Source organism: Ptychodera flava, chromosome 9 (assembly GCF_041260155.1).
Source record: "Ptychodera flava strain L36383 chromosome 9, AS_Pfla_20210202, whole genome shotgun sequence".
Classification (NCBI taxonomy): domain Eukaryota; kingdom Metazoa; phylum Hemichordata; class Enteropneusta; family Ptychoderidae; genus Ptychodera; species Ptychodera flava.
Window position 1 is genome coordinate 33751295 of NC_091936.1, and position 19257 is coordinate 33770551.

Consider the following 19257-nt stretch of genomic DNA (forward strand, 5'->3'; position numbering starts at 1 on the left):
CTTTGCTGACGATTCAAATCTTTTCCACTCTTATAATAAACAGGGCTTTGATGTAAATCAGGCAAACGCAAACGTCATGGATGTTGAAAATTGGTGCGATGCAAACAAACTGACAATTAGCTACTCTAAAACCAACTACATGTTTCTTTCATCTCGTTATAATCCATTTAATAATACTGGTCAGTTAGGTATTAATAATGTTTTACTCGAAGAAGTCGCCAATACCAGTTATCTAGGAGTTGACATTGATAAAAATATTACATGGAAACAACAGATTAAGAAGGTTCTTGATAAAATTGTTCCCAAGATTGGTATTATTTCCAAACTGAGGCATTATCTCCCCAAATCCACTCTGTTACTTCTTTACAATGCTCTTATTCTCCCACATATTTCATACTGTTTGGAAATATGGGGCAGTACTTATCGCTCATCTCTTGATTCAGTTTATAAGGCACAAAAGAAACTTGTTCGCATCATTTGTTTTAAGGATTCTTTTACTCATAGTAGGCCACTTTTTCAATCTCTCGGTATTCTTGACATTTACAGCCAGTTTAAATACCAACTCTGTACATTTATTCATGATCTTTTTCACAACAGATTACCCAGACGTTTTGATGAGTATTTTTCTTTCCCACAACACCATTACCAAACAAGATTAATTACAAAAAGGGATGTTCTCATCCCTAGAAGGAATTACACTTTGGGCAAATTTTCCTTTGACTATCAAGGTGGCAAAATATGGAATGAGATACCACATGATATCCGTAACATACCTAATAGAAACGGCTTCAAAGCGAAATTAAAAGATTACTTGATAACCAATCAGTGATCCACCAAATTTACCTTGCTACATTTTTTCTTTTTCTCCTTGTTACGTGTTTATTGTTCTTTCTGATAGCTCATTTTTTCGCCTCAGTTCTCCACATTAATCTGTTTTAGTCAGTATACACTGTGCATTTTACCGTGCGTTAATTTACAAGTTTATTTTGTTTACTTATTGTAAAAGCCCTCTGTATTTTACGTTTGCTTACTTTCTGTACAGTTAAATGGGAAACAGATGATGCAAGCTTCACTTAAGCTTTTCCTGTTTTCCAGCCATAGATCACATTCCAATGATTATATAGCATTACCTTTTCTGCAGAAATGTCACTATTACATTTTTTTTTAGATATTTTTTTAAATATCACACCACTCTTGACATTCTGTACACAGTACGTCGTATTTCTATGGCAAATAAACATAAACATAAACATAAACATAACTTCCAACTTGGTTGTGTTAATATCTGCTTATAAGTGCTACGTTTAACTTGTTGACATCAAGTCGATGACTTTTTGGATGTTTGTCACATTTTCAAATTAACACATAAATGTCCAAATTAATTAATGAAGTCGGCTTACGCAAAATGTATTGAACCTTTTGTACCAATTTTTAACGAAAGTTTTCTAAGGAGCAAATTTCCTCCTTGACAAAGTAGCAAACGTCAAAAAGTAATTTTAAAAAGTTGCCCGATGCTAGACATAAAAGAAGATTATAACTCTGGGTGACACATTAAACTTGCAACAGCAGCCAAGCAAAAGTATATGTATATGGTTCAATGTTACATGGCATGCATGCATGCATGCCCTTAGGCATGCGTGCATGCATTCACGTGCATGCTGCGTGATCAGAACATATGTAAGCATGTACACACACATAAATACGTATATATACGTGCGAAAGTGCATCTCTACTTACAAATCGCAGAAAACGACTCCTTTTTCGGTATTACTGTTTTTTTTCATGTAAATGGTCAAAGTACTTAAAGGTATACTGTCATCTGTTCCAATTTTGCCACAGTTACCATGGAAAGAGAAAATCTAACCAATCACAGATTTTAAGTGGGTGGCCGCTTTTTAAAAACAGCGCCCTCACATGGGTATTTTGAATACAAAGGAACGCCCCTTTGACCACATATGAACATATTTAGATTACAGGTGACTGTATACCTTTAATGCAGCTCTGACATTTACTGTGCCCTGTGAAGTTTAACTATCTAAGTTGAATGCCCGTACTCAGACATGCAGAAGCATTTGCAGATTTGTGCTTAAAATGGATATTAAGAAAAGCAGCGTGTAATTGTTCTTAGGAATTTATATTTAATGTACTGTAGTAGATTAACATATTGGCATTGTATAGACAAACGACTTAATATGAACTCCTTTCTCTATGCATACTCGATACAACGTGTTACACGATATACAGCTTCTTGTTTACATGGAATTTTCAGAGTATTAATGACTTGTCCCGGTTTTTTTTTTCCTCGGGCCTTTATGCAGAATAAGTGAGCCGCTAAGACCGGTGATAGTGCAACCAATACTGTTCCGAAGTTCACGTACTGAAATGAAAACGCACAATTCCGTGAATTCATTTCTCGAAAATGTCGCATTATGATACTTGTACGTTATTCACAGATTACACCCGAAGAATTTTCAAAGTTTGGATTGCGAGGAGCTGCCGACTTGGCAGCCATGTTGGAATACTGGCAGACATTTGATGATGTCGGAGCGGTGGATGCGATGAGAAAACTCGATCTCAACGCAACAATCTTTGAAGAGTGTCTTATTGCCATCAGAGAAAGTATAAGAGTCGCGTTTTAATAAATCTAGATTAGGCTACTTTCAAAAATGCGATGTTGCAGGATAGATTTCTAGCTGTAAAATAATTTCTCATTACTCATAAAGAAGAGATGAATGATATTTGTAAGAACCAAGAAATGACAGGAGCTTGTTTACGTCGTCGTGCATAGAATGTGCATGAAAGAGCCACAGCCCATATCAAGTATAAAAGACGCGCTTTCTCGCCTTTGATCAAAGTAGACTGCTGGTAAGCTTTACCCTTCACGATGGATGAAGCAAGACACTCCGTGTCTGCCCTCAACGACGGATTATTCAAAACTCGCAAAATTGGAGCAAAACTGGCCACCATACCTATAACATTCATTTAACTATCTTTTCTCCATGAGAATATATTCTGTTTTACAAAGCCAGGTGGACACAACAGCTGTAAATTTACATGTCGACCAACGTACATTTTGCCATTGTTCTGCAGAATTAGTACAGCGCTGTTGTTTTGTGAATAAAATCGAACGACGCCCAGAATCTCATAACATCAAATAAAAGTTCAGATATTGAAACGCAGTCTTTGTCCAATATAATCAACAAAAGGTAGGTGTGACGTAATTCTCCATTAAATTCCAATATTAAAGTGGCACTCCCACTTGGTAACATTTTTAAAGCACATGTTTTTTTATGCCAACGGTCGATACTTGACGTGGCGACTGCGCGCGGATCACGAGATATCGATAAAAACATGTCCTCAAAAAGGTAAAAGTTTGAATTCCGGTGGCCAACCTAAATTCAGCTTCCGAACATTGAACGTTCGGCACTGGGGCCATTGTCAACTAAGCTATGGAGTACGAGTCTACGCTTACGCTGCTGTATGTCACAGTACCACTCGCGTCGGTGATCGGTCATGCCCCTGGGGAAAAGCCGAGTCGACTGACTCTGAGAAAAAACGGAAAACAAAGTTTGATTCGCATAGGTGACTAGCACAGTTACGTGCGGTTGATACATAGCGGCCGCAGAGTGGTATGCATAGACGCATAACACGCGCGCGGCGTACTGTGTGGCAGACGACAAAATGTAGTCATTGGAGGCGGCTAATATTTGACACGTAAAAACTGATGTTTATGTGGTATTGGTTAAAAATATAGTACAACTGATTTAGAATAATGAAAACGACAAAAACTAAGGAGAAGTTTTACAAAACTTACCTGAGGTAATGGCATAATGCTGTATATAAAGTCTTTGCAGTGATAAGTAAATTAATTGCGTCGTTCGAACTTATTGTGGACTCCCTAGAATATCGTCAATCAGCACAACAACAAACCTTCGGGGGATTTCGGGTCAAAATCAGAAACGATCGTAAAACTTCGGGATGTGAAAAATACGCTCGAGAAATGACATGTTTTTATCGATATCTCGCGATCCGCGCGCAGTCACCACGTCAAATATCGACCGTTGGCATTAAAAAAATGTGTTTTAAAAATGTTACCAAGTGGGAGTGCCTCTTCAAGAAGAATGTCAATTTAACACGATATTGTTTTAACTTGATATAACCAGATACCACATGGTTTCCCCGTCCGTGCTTTTAAGGATAGGCCGTGATTTGATATAGGGCCTATAGATCCTCTCACAGCCCCTCACTGACCACACACCGAATACCTGCTATCGGTGCTGTAGCCTAGCTCAGTGAGCTCGCTGAGCCGACAACGCAGTCCTGTGCTGAGGCAGATCACACGAGCGCGTAGCCAGCGAGGGGCCATGAAAGATAGAGATAGAGATATCGTGATTTAGAAAAATTTCAGTTTTGTCAGCTTTAGAAATAGACAATTGTATGCTCATTATTAAACAAACGATAACTCAATCTGAATGAACCCAAATATTCTTTTTCCGCGTTATCCCACAATGCATTGTAGCAACCATTTAAAACTCTTTATCCGCACTTGAAACATGTTTATTGCTGTATAAATATTGTATACAATTGATGTTGCTAAAAATTTATGGTTTTGTTATTCATTGTAGGTTGGAAAGAAGTGAGGACAACAAACTCGAAATCAATACAATTAAGTATCAGCATTTCTCTATACGTTATTTTAATCGGATCGACAATAACTGTTCTGTAAAGGTCACTGAACTCCAAGCGCATGTCAAAAACCTAGATGAAATTTACAAGACACAACATGATATATAATACAACAGATAATATCAATCCCAACTGTTACCACAAAACTTTTACAGTTATTCATTGCCAATAGAAGCTTTAAAGTAAAAGCATACAAGCTGTGTAATGAAATCCACCCAATGCCCGAAATGTCTCATAAGGCCGTTCGGTGAAATTGAATATACGCGCACAATGCAAAGTATACTGTACTCTGCAGTTTACTAGAGATCTTCGACTGAAACATTTAGTCATGTTTGGGTCTCATGCCAACTCTAACCCCAATCAAGAGCCACTGGAGTTGGCGGAGACCCATACATACATGACCGAATCTTTCAGTCAAACTAGATCATTGAGCAACTGTGCTACCTGCATGTGGCTGATGTCGAAACCATGATTTGGTTTCTCTGATTGTCACTATCAGAAAAGTAAAAGAAAGACAAGAAATCGTCCTGGAAAGATGTTTGTTGACTTGAAAGTCACAGCGACCGCATCTGTTTATTCTTGATCTTTCGGTGTTGGATCACATGAAAATGATCGACATGACTCTGAAGATGGTTTGTCACAGGGTCAAGGCCGTGGTCATGGCTGTACCTTCAAACAATTTTCATTACTCTCATTTATGCGCTTGGAAGTGAATAATTGACATAATGCCCAATTCTCTGCTGCTGACATGTATTGAATGCAGAATTTACATATCAATACTTCGATCATGACAAAATTCATGAAATATTTCATACATAAATATAAACGATAAAGGTCGCGGTATTATTGTGATTTTCTCAACATGTATGATGCCAAGAACATAAGGCATATTATTTTTATATCTAACTAAAATTACTGTTCTGTTCTCGTGAGAACTACTGAAGTCTACTTGTATGTTGCGTGTGCGTGACTACATGACAATCGTATGGATGCGCGTTCTACGGGATTCCCGTAGAGAAGAAATCTACATTTCAAATGAAATGTTTCAATACGTAGGCTGAACGCGTGTTAAATTTATACTTAAGCGAACAGGAACATTGGTGCAAGTTTTTGAATTATAAATTTGAAATTATTAGGTTGTCAACGTATCCCCAGGCTAGCCACGTGTTCCTTTGCTTTTATGCGTAATTGAGCAATGCTCGAGTTTCGGATGTCTTCCAAATGAATCGGAGACTGCGCAAATTGACAGGCTGCCATGGCAACTGATGACGGAGCCTGGTTGGGACGGTCACCTTCCAGGACCTGGGTGATTCCATTCGAATGTCTGGCCTCTGTTGTCAACACAGTGGAGGTTCCGTCAACGTTGCCTTCGCCGGATCTGACGCTGGTTTGGCTGATGTGCTCTGCATGGTGATTTTGGTCTCCTTTGCATTCTGAAATGAATCCATTGCTTTCTCATTATATATTCAACAATCCCCTTTAACTTTCATTTGATATGTTCAAACGTGGGATTCAAGGCTGTCAGACTGACATAGAACATTGTGCTGTTTTGCTGGCCTTCTGACGAATACTTAGAGCCAAATACAAATGCCTACAACTGCCACATTACTTATTACGGATTTCTCCTTTACTTACCTGCATCAAGCCAAATGCCGACCTTATCACAGTCGCTTGTGTTACGTGCAGAGAAAACGAACAAAAGGGTGAACTCAGCAGTTTACGTTTAAACAAAATTTATTACGAAAACAAAACTAATTGCTAAGTCAGGGACAGAGTACAAGCTTTAAAAGTGTACAGACTACTTATCTCAGCTGGGACGGCAAAGCTCCAGTCTCAGAGTTGTAACAGTCAGTCGGATGAATGAACAGTCCTTTGGCTTGCAGGCTTGAAGCTGCACAAAGTCCACAGTATAAATCCAGCGTTGACAGTGAAGGTCTTGAAAAGTCTTGAGAATGACTACTGCTGGAGTTTAGTAACACACAAGAGACACGATCCCAAAAGTCTGACTGGAAGCTGAGCACGTCCCTTTTATAAAGGCATATAAGAACAATCTAGAACTTTTATTGACATGCTAATTACTGTTCTAAAATTATCTCCTTACACAACTAATCAACTTTCCAGAACATTCCAAACATGACTAATTGAATTCAAGGTTGTGAGGTCATCAAGGGCAGTGACCTTGAGAATGTTCTAGACTAATTGAACTCAGGTCATGATGAGTGTGGGGGGAAATGACCTACATAACACACCCCCTCTTCAAAAAAAAGAAAATTTTTCAAAGAAAAATCTTTCTTTTACAAATGTAATCTTGAAAAGGATTAAGTACTCAAATTTTGTTTTACTCTAAAGTAAAACTTCTTGAAAGTGAACAACAATAAACTCTAAATACGAGAGAGACAGTCTGCAATAAATTGTCTCTGCCTTTGATATGTCTAATGTCAAGATTAAACTCCTGTAACATTAAACTCCATCTTAGCAATCTCTGATTTTTGCCTTTAAATTTCTGCAGAAAAACAAGAGGGTTGTGATCAATATGAACCACTATTGGCTGATTTGAAGAAGTAACATAAACTTCAAAATGCTGTAAAGCTAATATCAAAGATAAACACTCTTTTTCAATTGTAGAGTAGTTTCTCTGAGATTTGTTAAATTTGCGTGAAAAATAGCAAACAGGATGATCTATACCATGACTATCCTCTTGCAATAAAACAGCACCAGCAGCCGTATCACTAGCATCTACAGCTAATTTGAATGGCAAAGTGAAATCTGGTGCAGACAACTGGGGCACTTTGCAGTATGGCTTTAAGTGTATCAAATGCCTGTTGGCATTGCTCTGACCAAACAAACTTTACTTTCTTTTTAAGTAAGTTAGTCAAAGGCTCAGTAATTGTGGAGAAATTTGGACAGAATTTCTGTAGTAACCAGCCATACCGAGAAAGCGCATCAGTTGTCGTTTGCAGTTTGGTATGGGAAAACTTGAAATGGCACTGATTTTGGCATCAACAGGTTTTACCTCACCCTGTCCTACAGTATGTCCGAGGTAAGTTACCCTAGCCCAACCAAACTCAGATTTGGCAAGGTTGACAGTCAACATTGCTTTGCTCAGTCTCTCAAAGAACTTCCGCATGAGCTTGATGTGTTCCTCCCAGGTGTCACTATACAGGGATACGTCGTCAACGTAAGCTGCACACCCGTCTAGCCCGGATATGACGTCGTTGATCATCCGTTGGAACGTTGCCGGAGAGTTCTTCATTCCGAATGGCATCACCTTGTACTGGAACAATCCGTCTGGTGTAACAAAGGCGGATATTTCACGAGCACGATCCGTCAGAGGGACTTGCCAAAATCCCTTCAGTAGGTCAAATTTCGTCACATACTTGGCTTTTCCCACTCGGTCGATGCAGTCATCAATCCTCGGGATTGGGAAAGTGTCTGTCTTTGTTAAAGTGTTGACCTTCCTAAAGTCCGTGCACATACGATAACTGTGATCTGATTGGGAACAAGTATGCACGGCGAACTCCAGTTACTTTTACTGGGTTCAATAAAGTCATTGTCCAGCAGGTATTTGACTTCTTCCTGGAGATATTTCGCTTTTGTTGGATTCAGTCTGTATGGATGTTGTTTTACAGGCTTACTGTCCCCAACATCAACGTCGTGATAGATGACGTTTGTCCTCGTTGGAACATCTTGAAACAGGTGTTTATATTCATGGAGCAGTTCTTTCACCTGTTGTTGTTGTTCTGGCTGGAGGTGTGCCAACTTTGTAGACTCCAGCTTCTCCAGGATTTCTGAGTTCTGAAGCTTGACCGAGCCCAGCTTTGAGTTTAGAGTATTTTCACTCAAGTCAGTTTCAGTATCACTATCTTCATAATGGTTTGAACTGACTGCACTGACAGGCTGAGTTATAGTAGGATTATCCCTATCCAAATATGGCTTAAGCATATTTATGTGACATAGCTGTTTTTGTTTTCGCCTGTCAGGTGTTATTATGATGTAATTTAAATCACTCAATTTCTTATCAATTAGGTATGGCCCAAAGTAACGAGCATGGAGTGGTTTGCCAGGAATTGGAAGTAGAACAAGAACTTTTTGACCTGGTTCAAACTTCCGTTTTGAGGTGCTTTTATCATATTTGGTTTTCATTGACTGCTGAGATGACTCAAGATTTTCTCTGGCTAATTCACATGCTTTAGAGAGTTTTGTACGAAAATCTGACACATATTGCAAAATATTCAGACAATCATCATCGTCTGATAGGAATTCTCTTTAACGAGCTTAAGTGGGCCACGGACTGTATGTCCAAATACAAGCTCAAATGGGCTAAAACCAAGAGACTCCTGAATTGACTCTCTAACAGCAAAGAGCAAAAAATGAATTCCTTCATCCCACTGCTTCTCTGTGTCAAAACAGTAGGTCCTAATCATGTTTTCAAAGTTTGATGAAATCGCTCAAGAGCACCTGACTTTCTGGATGATAGGCGGATGACCTATACTGTTTAATGCCTAGCTGATCCATTACTTGTTGAAAAATACCAGACATAAAGTTGGAGCCTTGATCGGACTGACACATTTAGGGAGGCCAAATAAAGTGAAAAATTTGACTAAAGCTCTTACTATAGTCTTTGTCTTTATGTTTCTCAGTGGTATGGCTTCTGGGAACCGAGTTGATGTACACATAATTGTCAACATGTACTCATTTCTGATCTTGTTTTTGGTAGGGGCCCAACACAGTCTATTAGAATCCTACTAAATGGTTCTTGAAATGCAGGAATGGCTGTAAAGGGGCCTTTGGAATGGTCTGATTTGTTTTTCCTACCATTTGACATGTGTGACAAGTTTTACAGAAATGTGCTACATCCTGCCTGAGACTAGGCCAATAAAAGTGACTGAGAATTTTATGATAAGTTTTCCTGACTCCTAAATGACCAGCCCAGGGCGTTTCATGGGCCAGGCGCAATATTTCAGCACGATAGGGCTTTGGAACCACAATTTGATGTTTTATAGCCCAATCGTCATCAACCAAAACATCTGGAGGTCTCCATTTACGCATGAGAATACCAGATTTTGTATAATAGGAAACAGAGCTATCTGAAGTTTTACCTTCATCATCTACCCTGTCAAACAAAGACAAAATATCTGGGTCTTTGTGTTGTTCTGCAATGAGATTTGATCTAGAAAATGTCTGACTTTGGTCAGCAGAAGTTTTACTGGAAGTTTCAAATCCACGAGGGATAACGGAATGATCCGTGTCAAACACCTGACTGAGAAAGGTGTCATTTAAGTCAACATCTGTGACATTATTTTTGAGAGTATTTTGATTCTCGGAAGTTTTCTTTGACATGGCTCGAGTAATAGCACATGAAGGAAATAAATCGGGTATCTCTTGTTCAATTGGCTCTGGATCCTGATCTAAACTAGGATTATCAGTCACAAGTGGATTAGTGATGACCTTGTCCCCAGCAAGGTCGTTTCCAAGAAGAAGGTGAATCCCTTCGAAAGGCAAAAAAGGCCTAATACCTAAAGTCACAGGTCCAGAAACAAAGTCCGAAGACAAATAGACATTATGGAGAGGAACAGGAATGTAGTCATTACAATCTACCCCCTTAATAAGAACTTTAGAACCTGAAAATGACTTTTCAGAAAACGGCAGGGTATCTGCCAACAAAAGAGACTGGGAAGCCCCGGTATCTCTTAAAATTTTGACAGGGGTAGCGGAAGAGAAATCACTAGAAAGTGATATAAAACCATCATGAATAAATGGTTCGAAAATACCCATAATGCTATCTTGAGAAGAATTGACCTTGACCTCATTAATTGGGGATGGAGGGGTTTAACCTCAGAAAATGTGTTGCACACATTATTAGACTCTAATTGAGTTGATGAAGAAATAAAGCCGGTGGGCTTAGATCCACTTTGACCACTTTGACCTTCACGTTTTCTTTTCAATTTGAAACAATCTGACATTAAATGGCCGTCTTTCTTACAATAATTACAAGAAAGTGTACCGAACTGTTTGTCAGAAGGAGATTGAGACTTGGGATTTGATGATGTGGAAGTGTTACTTGAATTTTGTGAACTGTTGTCATTTGATTTCTACTGTCCTTGAGAAATTCTTGGATGAAAAGGAGGAGTTAAATTTACCTGCATTGTTTCTGTATGAAAAGGACTGGGATGGTTTGCTGAGAAATGAAGATTTGTGGGTCAATGAATAATCATCGGCCAAACGTGCAGCAACCTCTAATGTATCTGCCTTTTGTTCATTGATAAATGTCTTGATGTCACTCCGAATGCACCTTTTAAATTCCTCAATCAAAACAAGCTGTCGTAATTTGTCATAATTCTGACTGACCTTTTCCGAAGAACACCAACGATCAAACAGTTGTTCTTTTGTTCGAGCAAATTCAACATAAGTTTGATCCTTCACCTTCTCACAATCCCTAAATTTCTGACGATAAGCTTCAGGCACCAACTCATAGCCCTTGAGAATTAATTCCTTCACAGAATCATAATTTGAAGCCTGCTCTACTGACAACTGAATGTAAATTTCTCTGGCTTTACCCACAAAGCACTCTGCAAAAGCATAGACCAGGACTCCTTAGGCCAGTTCAGACTCTGAGCAATTTTCTCAAAATGAAGGAAATATTTATCGACATCCTTTTCTTGGAAAGGGGGAACTAACCTGAAATGCTTAGTGATGTCAAACTTGTCTGAAGGGAAGAATTTTCCTGACTGTCCAAGCTCTAAACGTTTTATTTCTAACTGCAGTCGGTGTTCTGCTAATTCTCTTTCCTTTTCTTTTTCCTCTCTTTCTTTCTCCCTTTGTCTTTCTTCCATTTGCAATTCTTTTTCTTTCATTTCCAATTCCCTCTCTTTCTGTCTTTCTTCCATTTCTAACTGCATTTGTATTTTTCTTTTTCTAATGCCTGTCTCTCCTTTTCCATTTGTAATTCTTTTTCTTTCATTTGTAATTCTTTTTCTTTTTCTAATGCCAATTTTTTAGCTCGAGATCTGCCTGTATTTCTAATTCCAATTTTTTGAGTTCGAAGGAAGACTCAGGCTCATAATCTTTTAAGGCAGACTCCTCAAGATGGCCAGAATTAACTAAATGTTTTGCAATCTTGAACTGTATTTCTCGCTTGCGCATAGATCTTTTGACATCTACTTTAAGGAAATTGGCCAGTGCTATGAGGTTGTCTTTTCTGAGGGAATTAAATGTGTCCTGATCAAGGTCATCCATAAATTCGTCTGGCTTGAATTCCGCCATGATTGAATTTCGCTGAGTTCACAGTATACAGTAGTTTTGAAAAGGTAGGCAAAATGTTGTCAAACGGCTCAAAATATTCGTCTCCCGGACGAGCCCCCAATTTGTTACGTGCAGAGAAAACGAACAAAAGGGTGAACTCAGCGTTTACGTTTAAACAAAATTTATTACGAAAAAAAACTAATTGCTAAGTCAGGGACAGAGTACAAGCTTTAAAAGTGTACAGACTACTTATCTCAGCTGGGACGGCAAAGCTCCAGTCTCAGAGTTGTAACAGTCAGTCGGATGAATGAACAGTCCTTTGGCTTGCAGGCTTGAAGCTGCACAAAGTCCACAGTATAAATCCAGCGTTGACAGTGAAGGTCTTGAAAAGTCTTGAGAATGACTACTGCTGGAGTTTAGTAACACACAAGAGACACGATCCCAAAAGTCTGACTGGAAGCTGAGCACGTCCCTTTTATAAAGGCATATAAGAACAATCTAGAACTTTTTTGACATGCTAATTACTGTTCTAAAATTATCTCTCTTACACAACTAATCAACTTTCCAGAACATTCCAAACATGACTAATTGAATTCAAGGTTGTGAGGTCATTAAGGGCAGTGACCTTGAGAATGTTCTAGACTAATTGAACTCAGGTCATGATGAGTGTGGGGGGAAATGACCTACATAACACTGTTGTATTCGATACATGCTGAAGGTCCCTGTAAGTATATACTTACATTAGCCTTCGTATCGAACCACAAGTGACTGTATCCATAACTCCTGTCTATTCTCTACTCCTTCCAATGTCTACAAATCTACCGATCTACATCTTTCTATTCCATAACCCTACTGTACACCCATGAGCACAATTTACCCTCCCAGACCTGCTTGTTTAGCGTGAACGAAGATCAAGATGTTGCTATCTCTGATCCTCAGCAAAAAAATTCTTTTTTCCGAATTCTTGCACAAATTGCATTTCGACTTCGGAGCTCATGATGCTCTGTGCGAATTTTAAAGATCATATTTTTCGGTTTTGACTATGACAGAGGAAAGGTATTTACTGAGTTGACATCATTGCTTTACGGGGCAATTTGCCAAGATGCAGATGGAGAGTTTGCTTGTATTATTTAAATTTCTCTCGTCTTGATAATTTCCATTGGGCGCATACTCGATAGCTATGCCACGAGGTAAAATTCTCATAACACAAAACAGATCACTAGATGTCGATAGTTTGTGCAATATTACCTCACCTGTTCTCTCATTTTCTTGAAAGGACTTCGGTGAAGAATCTCTAATTTGTTTTCTCCACTTTGCGCGTCTGTTCTGGAACCACACCTATCAGAAAGTTTTATGAATGATATGAGTGCACAGATCCATCATTTTCGTCCGATTCTTTCAAGACTTTCTTTTTAGATCCTAAATGTTTGACTTTAAAGATGCCTTCAAAACAATCCGTGTTTCTTGGTGAACCAAACTTAAGCTTTGAAAACTTGGTTGGAATGATATGCAAAAAGGAAACTCCCAGCATCGTCACTGCTGACGAGTGCAGACTCTTAATTTTAATCAAGCACGCCTCGCTTACAAATACATGTCACGTGATCGGTTACTAAGTGTTTACGCGTGTCCAGTTCACTCCCTTTTTCTAACTTTTATGTTTGTGTTGAATATTTGAATATTATAATTATTAAAAACTAACAACTTGTTTTCAAATGTCACTATGCATGATATCGTTTGATGCTTGCAGGATTGGTTACATCAAATGGACGCAGGTGTAATTCAATCCTTTCATTTCAATGGCGTTTCGAAACCAAAGATGTATGTCGCACTACAGTATAGCTTCTCGCGGCTATACCCTTTCGTGAAAAAGTCGAATTGGACAAAACTATAGAGTCATAGCTGAATCAATTCAAAAAGCAAGCTTTTGTGTTTTCATAAGGATGAATCATATTTGATAGCACCATTATTGGGTCTGTTTATGTAAGTCAGAGTATCGGATGAAACTAACTTCTCACAACATGTGACACTGTAAACCTTGATATATTTGTTGTCATATTTCGAAGAGACGATTTCTTTTCTTTTCTCACAACATGTGACACTGTAAACCTTGATATATTTGTTGTCATATTTCGAAGAGACGATTTCTTTTCAAATTTCGACGGCTAAATCATGTTGAAGTTGAAAACACAGTTTTTTTAGATCCAAACTTTAAGAGAGGTAAAGTTACTTTGTATTCAGAGTTTTTCCATCGAGCAGGAAATCCCTGTTAAACTTCCAATTTAGAGTATTTATGACTGTACCACATAAGCTTATGTTGTCTGAAGTTAATCAACTTCAACGTCAAAAATAAAATGCTTCTTTGATTCATTCGCTCGAAAATTCATCAAAGTCTTACAAAGAAAAACAGACCATTTATTTATTACTAAGAATGCATCATAAGTCACCGATTCGAATAATGTCGTCCACGGTGCTTTTCGTATATTCGTGGTTCAGCTGGATTTCTTCAAGTTTATCTAAGAATGCCATCTTTTCGAAGCCGACAGCTTCATTGGCCGAAGTTCCCATATATCGTTGAACGAACAAAGAATGAATAAACTCATTACAATGAAGTGAATTCTTCTCGATCGTAAACGGTAGTCAAACAAGCAGATAAAGCATAGACTCACCTGTACCCTGGCTTCCGTCAGGTCGATTCGTAGGGCCAACTCTTCTCGACAAAACACGTCAGGGTAGTGAGACCTCTGAAATGCTTCTTCCAGCTGTGACAGCTGATAACTGGAAAATGTGGTTCGATAGCGTCTTTGTTTTCTCTTATTGTTCGGTTGAAATGGTATAAAATCTGTATGGAGAAGGGGAACATGTTGGGTAACATTACAGTGCTTGAAGATGACCTAATATGTACCGGTAGGGTACAAATGTTACGTTGATTATGATTGGCTAAAGGTGGATTTTCTCTCTAACATTATGTCAAAGTTGGAGAGTGTTTATCAACATAACGTCTAATGATAACATGATGGTTATTTTGCTAATAACGGCATAGATTATTGTCATGATATCACATAGCATTTACAGTTCGCGTTTTTTGTTATCGAATTCTGATATTGTTTGATCCTATTCTTAAAACGGCGCAAGATTGTCTTCTGCTTTCCCGTTATATCCCTAATATGGTGAAAATCTCAAAAGAGGATGACATTCTCGCATGTTTCCTAGAATCTAAAGTATTACACAATCGCGATTGGTGCTATTTTGGATTGATTGGGCTGAAAAGTAGTACCGGTGGTTGAATATTTTAAAAGGGACAAAGTCGCTGTCTGTTTTTTTATCTTCTTGTGATATCAAAACAAAAACACGGAATACTCGCGTAAAGTCACCCAGTGTACAAAATGACATAACTACAAAAGTTTCAAAAATTACGCCTTTGCTGAATGCAAACACAAGATTTCGTTTATGACCTCTCAGCAAAATGAATTTTTCCTAATCCGACTTTGCTTTCCTACTGAGCATTGCCACAATGTAAGGGAAAGCTGCTTTTTGCATCCGATATGAAAGGCACTGCCAATTAATTACATTTCATTACAAAAGCTTGCACGAGGTCCAAACTTTATACGGTAATAGTGTATGTTCAGCCATACATGGTGAGAGTTGTCGATTTTTTTTTCCAACACAGGCCGTAAAATGTCTCACTGAATGTTCTAATCTCGTCTGGTTGCAAGCAGAGCTGAGCTTGTGCACAATTGTTTTTCAGCATTATTCAAGAAATCAAACACAAACTGCTCTTCATATCAAACAAAATTCACGAAAAAAAGCTCAAAGAAGAACCACTATGTCCCCTTTAAACTACTTGTAACACAGAAAAACGTGACAACTAATATTATTTACAAAAAGTATACAATAATCCATATGATAGAAAAGTAAACGGTAAAAATTCAGTCCTGCTGACCTATAATCAGCATCCAATTACACTAATGTATTTCAAATCGCTTGCTATCGATGTAGATTTTCCATCAAATTCGGTAATGGCAAATTTCAATGATACCGGTGGCCTTCTTTTAAAATGCAAGTTAAAATAGGGAGTGACAGAATTATTTGGGTGTCTGAAAAACGTAATCCCTAGAATTCTAAGTACTAATTTCAGAGTGTTTTTCGGGAAATTTATCACTTTCTGTGCTAAACTTTCCAGGACGCGCGGGTCACCTACTTCAATCACAGAGTAACATTGACAGAGTGGCAACACTTGCATGCCTTTTGTTCCATGGTCGTCTCGGTAGACTATTGGCTTTTCATATTAAAATGAGCTTAAAAGGTGTTAAACTTTTTGGAGGCTTGGTTTGTGGTTGATAATTACACGAGATTATGCGAAACATACGACGAGATGGCATCGTACTGCCAGTCGCGTAGCAACCATAGTTACTTTGTGAGCTCTCAGGCCAGAAACATTGCCTCACGCCAATCAAAACATAACACGCCAGCAGTTTCATAAACATGTCCTTTCTTGACGCACGTGTAAAAGGCGGTATGACTGACCGTAAACCATTGAGTAAAACCAGACAGTATCGATAAAAGACTTTCAAATTTGGTTCAAACACACTCATTATATATTCATAAAAATATGAGAGGAATTTTTAAAACGGTAAAACCCACTTTCCTGAAGCTCAAAACACTCCCGTTTTTGCCAGCACATCAATTCCGATCAGCACCACACGACAACAACAACACAAACTTTGTCGAACATACTTTCGCTTAACAATTGGTGAAAATCCGAAAATTACCGAAGGGTGCATGGTCGGCACTCTTCGGAAAAGAGAGCCAAGAGCTTCGTGAGGCGAGGCAAACACGGATTGCTTACGTAACCGCTTCACGCCTTAAACAATAGGTGTTGCCACTCTGTCTATGATACTCTGTGCTTCAATATAATAAAGTGTCATGGGGTGTGAACTTCTCACATAAGAAGTGGTGGGTTTACGATTAGGCACTTTAGAAGATTTTGGGTATTTCTTATGAATAGGTGGTCGGAAAAAGAAGACACAGAGAGACATCGAAACTTCTGATGTTTTTCAGATTTCAAGAGTTGACAGTAGTAGGAAAAAGCGAAAACGAGTCCGGTAAACTTTCCGAGCATTCAACATATGTCCGCACACCCTTCGTTTGTACGCATTGATGGGAAGATAGCGGTACACAACTCCACGAATTCGAAGAACAGACCAGGGGACAACGATAAATGCGGTCATGTTTCAGCGCATTTCACCGAAACAATCGGGAGGTTTGTCCCTTTAGTGTACGTTCCAGTAACAAATGTGAAACTTTCACTAATAGAAAGTCAATATCGAAAGCAAGTATTAACATTATCCTCTAACCTGAGAAGGAAGATGGCAATAGAATATTCGGTGAAGTTCCAGGGTAACGTCCAAAGCCGGAGGACAGTGACAGCGTCTGTTGAAATGCGCCGTGTGTCAGCTCGCCCTCGTTACCTGCACGCGTTGGAGTAAACGGGGTGAAAATATAATTCATCAGATTTGGTTTGTAGTGACAATGACAACAACCAAGATGTGACAGCCAAAAAACGAAAACTCGCACAATCCAGGTAGAATCAAACACTGAACAGTTCACAGTGCAGGATAAAGAACACTTTATTTACTGGTGATGGAGATTATATTTCTATACAGTTGATGCTGTCCAGCCATATTAAATGTAATATCAAACCGGACACCCAATACATACTACTGATTTCCTCTGTACAAGATGGGCCGAGATTTCGGATTGCTGTGAGTGCGTTTCAAGCGTGCCTATTTCCTTATGTGCAAAGTAATTTAGGAAATATATATATATATATTTATATCTATAGAGATATATATATATATATATATATATATATATATATATATATATATATATATATATATATATATGTATGTATGTATGTATGTATGTATGTATGTATGTATGTATATGTATGTATGTAATACATACATACATATACATACATACATACATACATATACATGTATGTATGTATGTGTGTATGTTACTCTCTCTCTCTCTCTCTCTCTCTCTCTCTCTCTCTCTCTCTCTCTCTCTCTCTCTGAGTGTAGTGTGAGAAGCAATGCAGCTTCCCCTGGGATGGCTAAACGCGAAATGTGTAATTCGTTATCCATTACAGCCATAAAGCACGCACAGGAGAGTCGAGAAGGGGTGACAAAGAACCTAGGTGACAAAGACTTGAAGAGACAGAGGAAATAAAACCTAGAGCGACGAGATAAATACAGGAAATGGCAGCGAGATCAGAAAACGTAGGATAGTAAAGACAGGAGGCGAGCTAACTAGAGAGCTACGACTGTCACTCCGCAATCTTGTTGATACTTTTTCAAAGCTGAAAATCTAATTTCGTAAACTTACCTAGTCCCTCATCGTCCTTGAAATCGCTTTCTCGGATGTGTGTTTGCATCGCACTTTCAAAAAGACAATCAACCTCCGTTGGCTAAAAGATGGACGTGAAAATATAACGATGACGTGTCCTCTTTCTTGCGACAGAGCGACGGTTGTCCGGAACGTTCGCTCGACTAATATTACATCTATTAGCCAGGTTTAGATCTAGACTCACGTACGAAGACACTAGAATTGCTTTCTTATATACGTCGAAACTTTGATGGAAATTGAATGTCATCCAGGAAAGATCACAAATGTGTGGTGAAGCCCTAGATATGTTAAATTATATTTCTAGGCATATAATGGTATATTTCATAAATTGATTGCGATACTACAAGAATGCGTCCTAGCCTGTCATTTTGGCTGTCATCAATTATTTCCATCCAGGCTAGCTGCAAAATTTTCATTTCCCTTTCTCAAAGATGAAAGACCTTTTAACAACAGTGATGAGTTAAAAAGAATTACAGACCGTCTTGGAAAGTATTTGAAAGACAGTTGCTGAAATTGTAGTATTATTTTCGTGTTTTTTTGGTGACATGATGTTGTGTGGAACGTCTGGAATCTGCATACATGATGTTCGCATGCGATAGATTTTTAAGAGAATATCACAATTCAATTCCTGTAATATTACGAATTTATAACCGATTGTTGATTCGCGATAACACTGTGAACAAGCATACACTCTGATTGTATTCGTAAGTTCAATATTTGCCAGATCTTCAAACAAGCTGTCCGGAGGCTGATTCTAAAATCTATCATTTTCGATAGAGCTATGACAAAAACACCACACCTACCATCCATGCTGTCGCATCCATAGAAGCAATACCAGAGTCTGATCATGGTTTATTTCATGCTTGAAAACTTTGAAACATCAAACTATTGGAAAGAATCGCCCGTGGCCACAAA

The 19257-nt window shown here is 38.5% G+C and overlaps 1 protein-coding gene across 1 annotated transcript; it reads right to left on the reverse strand.

Moving 5' to 3' along the window:
• Positions 1-4541: 4541 nt before the first annotated feature.
• On the reverse strand, positions 4542-18528 carry LOC139140759 (retinal homeobox protein Rx2-like). Its single transcript, XM_070710155.1, has 5 exons — positions 18322-18528; positions 17283-17396; positions 14595-14767; positions 13182-13266; positions 4542-6119 (listed from the first exon to the last, which is right to left on the reverse strand). Exons 1-5 carry the CDS (start codon positions 18368-18370, stop codon positions 5827-5829), a joined length of 714 nt encoding a protein of 237 aa, XP_070566256.1. The 5' UTR covers positions 18371-18528; the 3' UTR covers positions 4542-5826.
• Between the last annotated feature and the right edge of the window lie 729 nt (positions 18529-19257).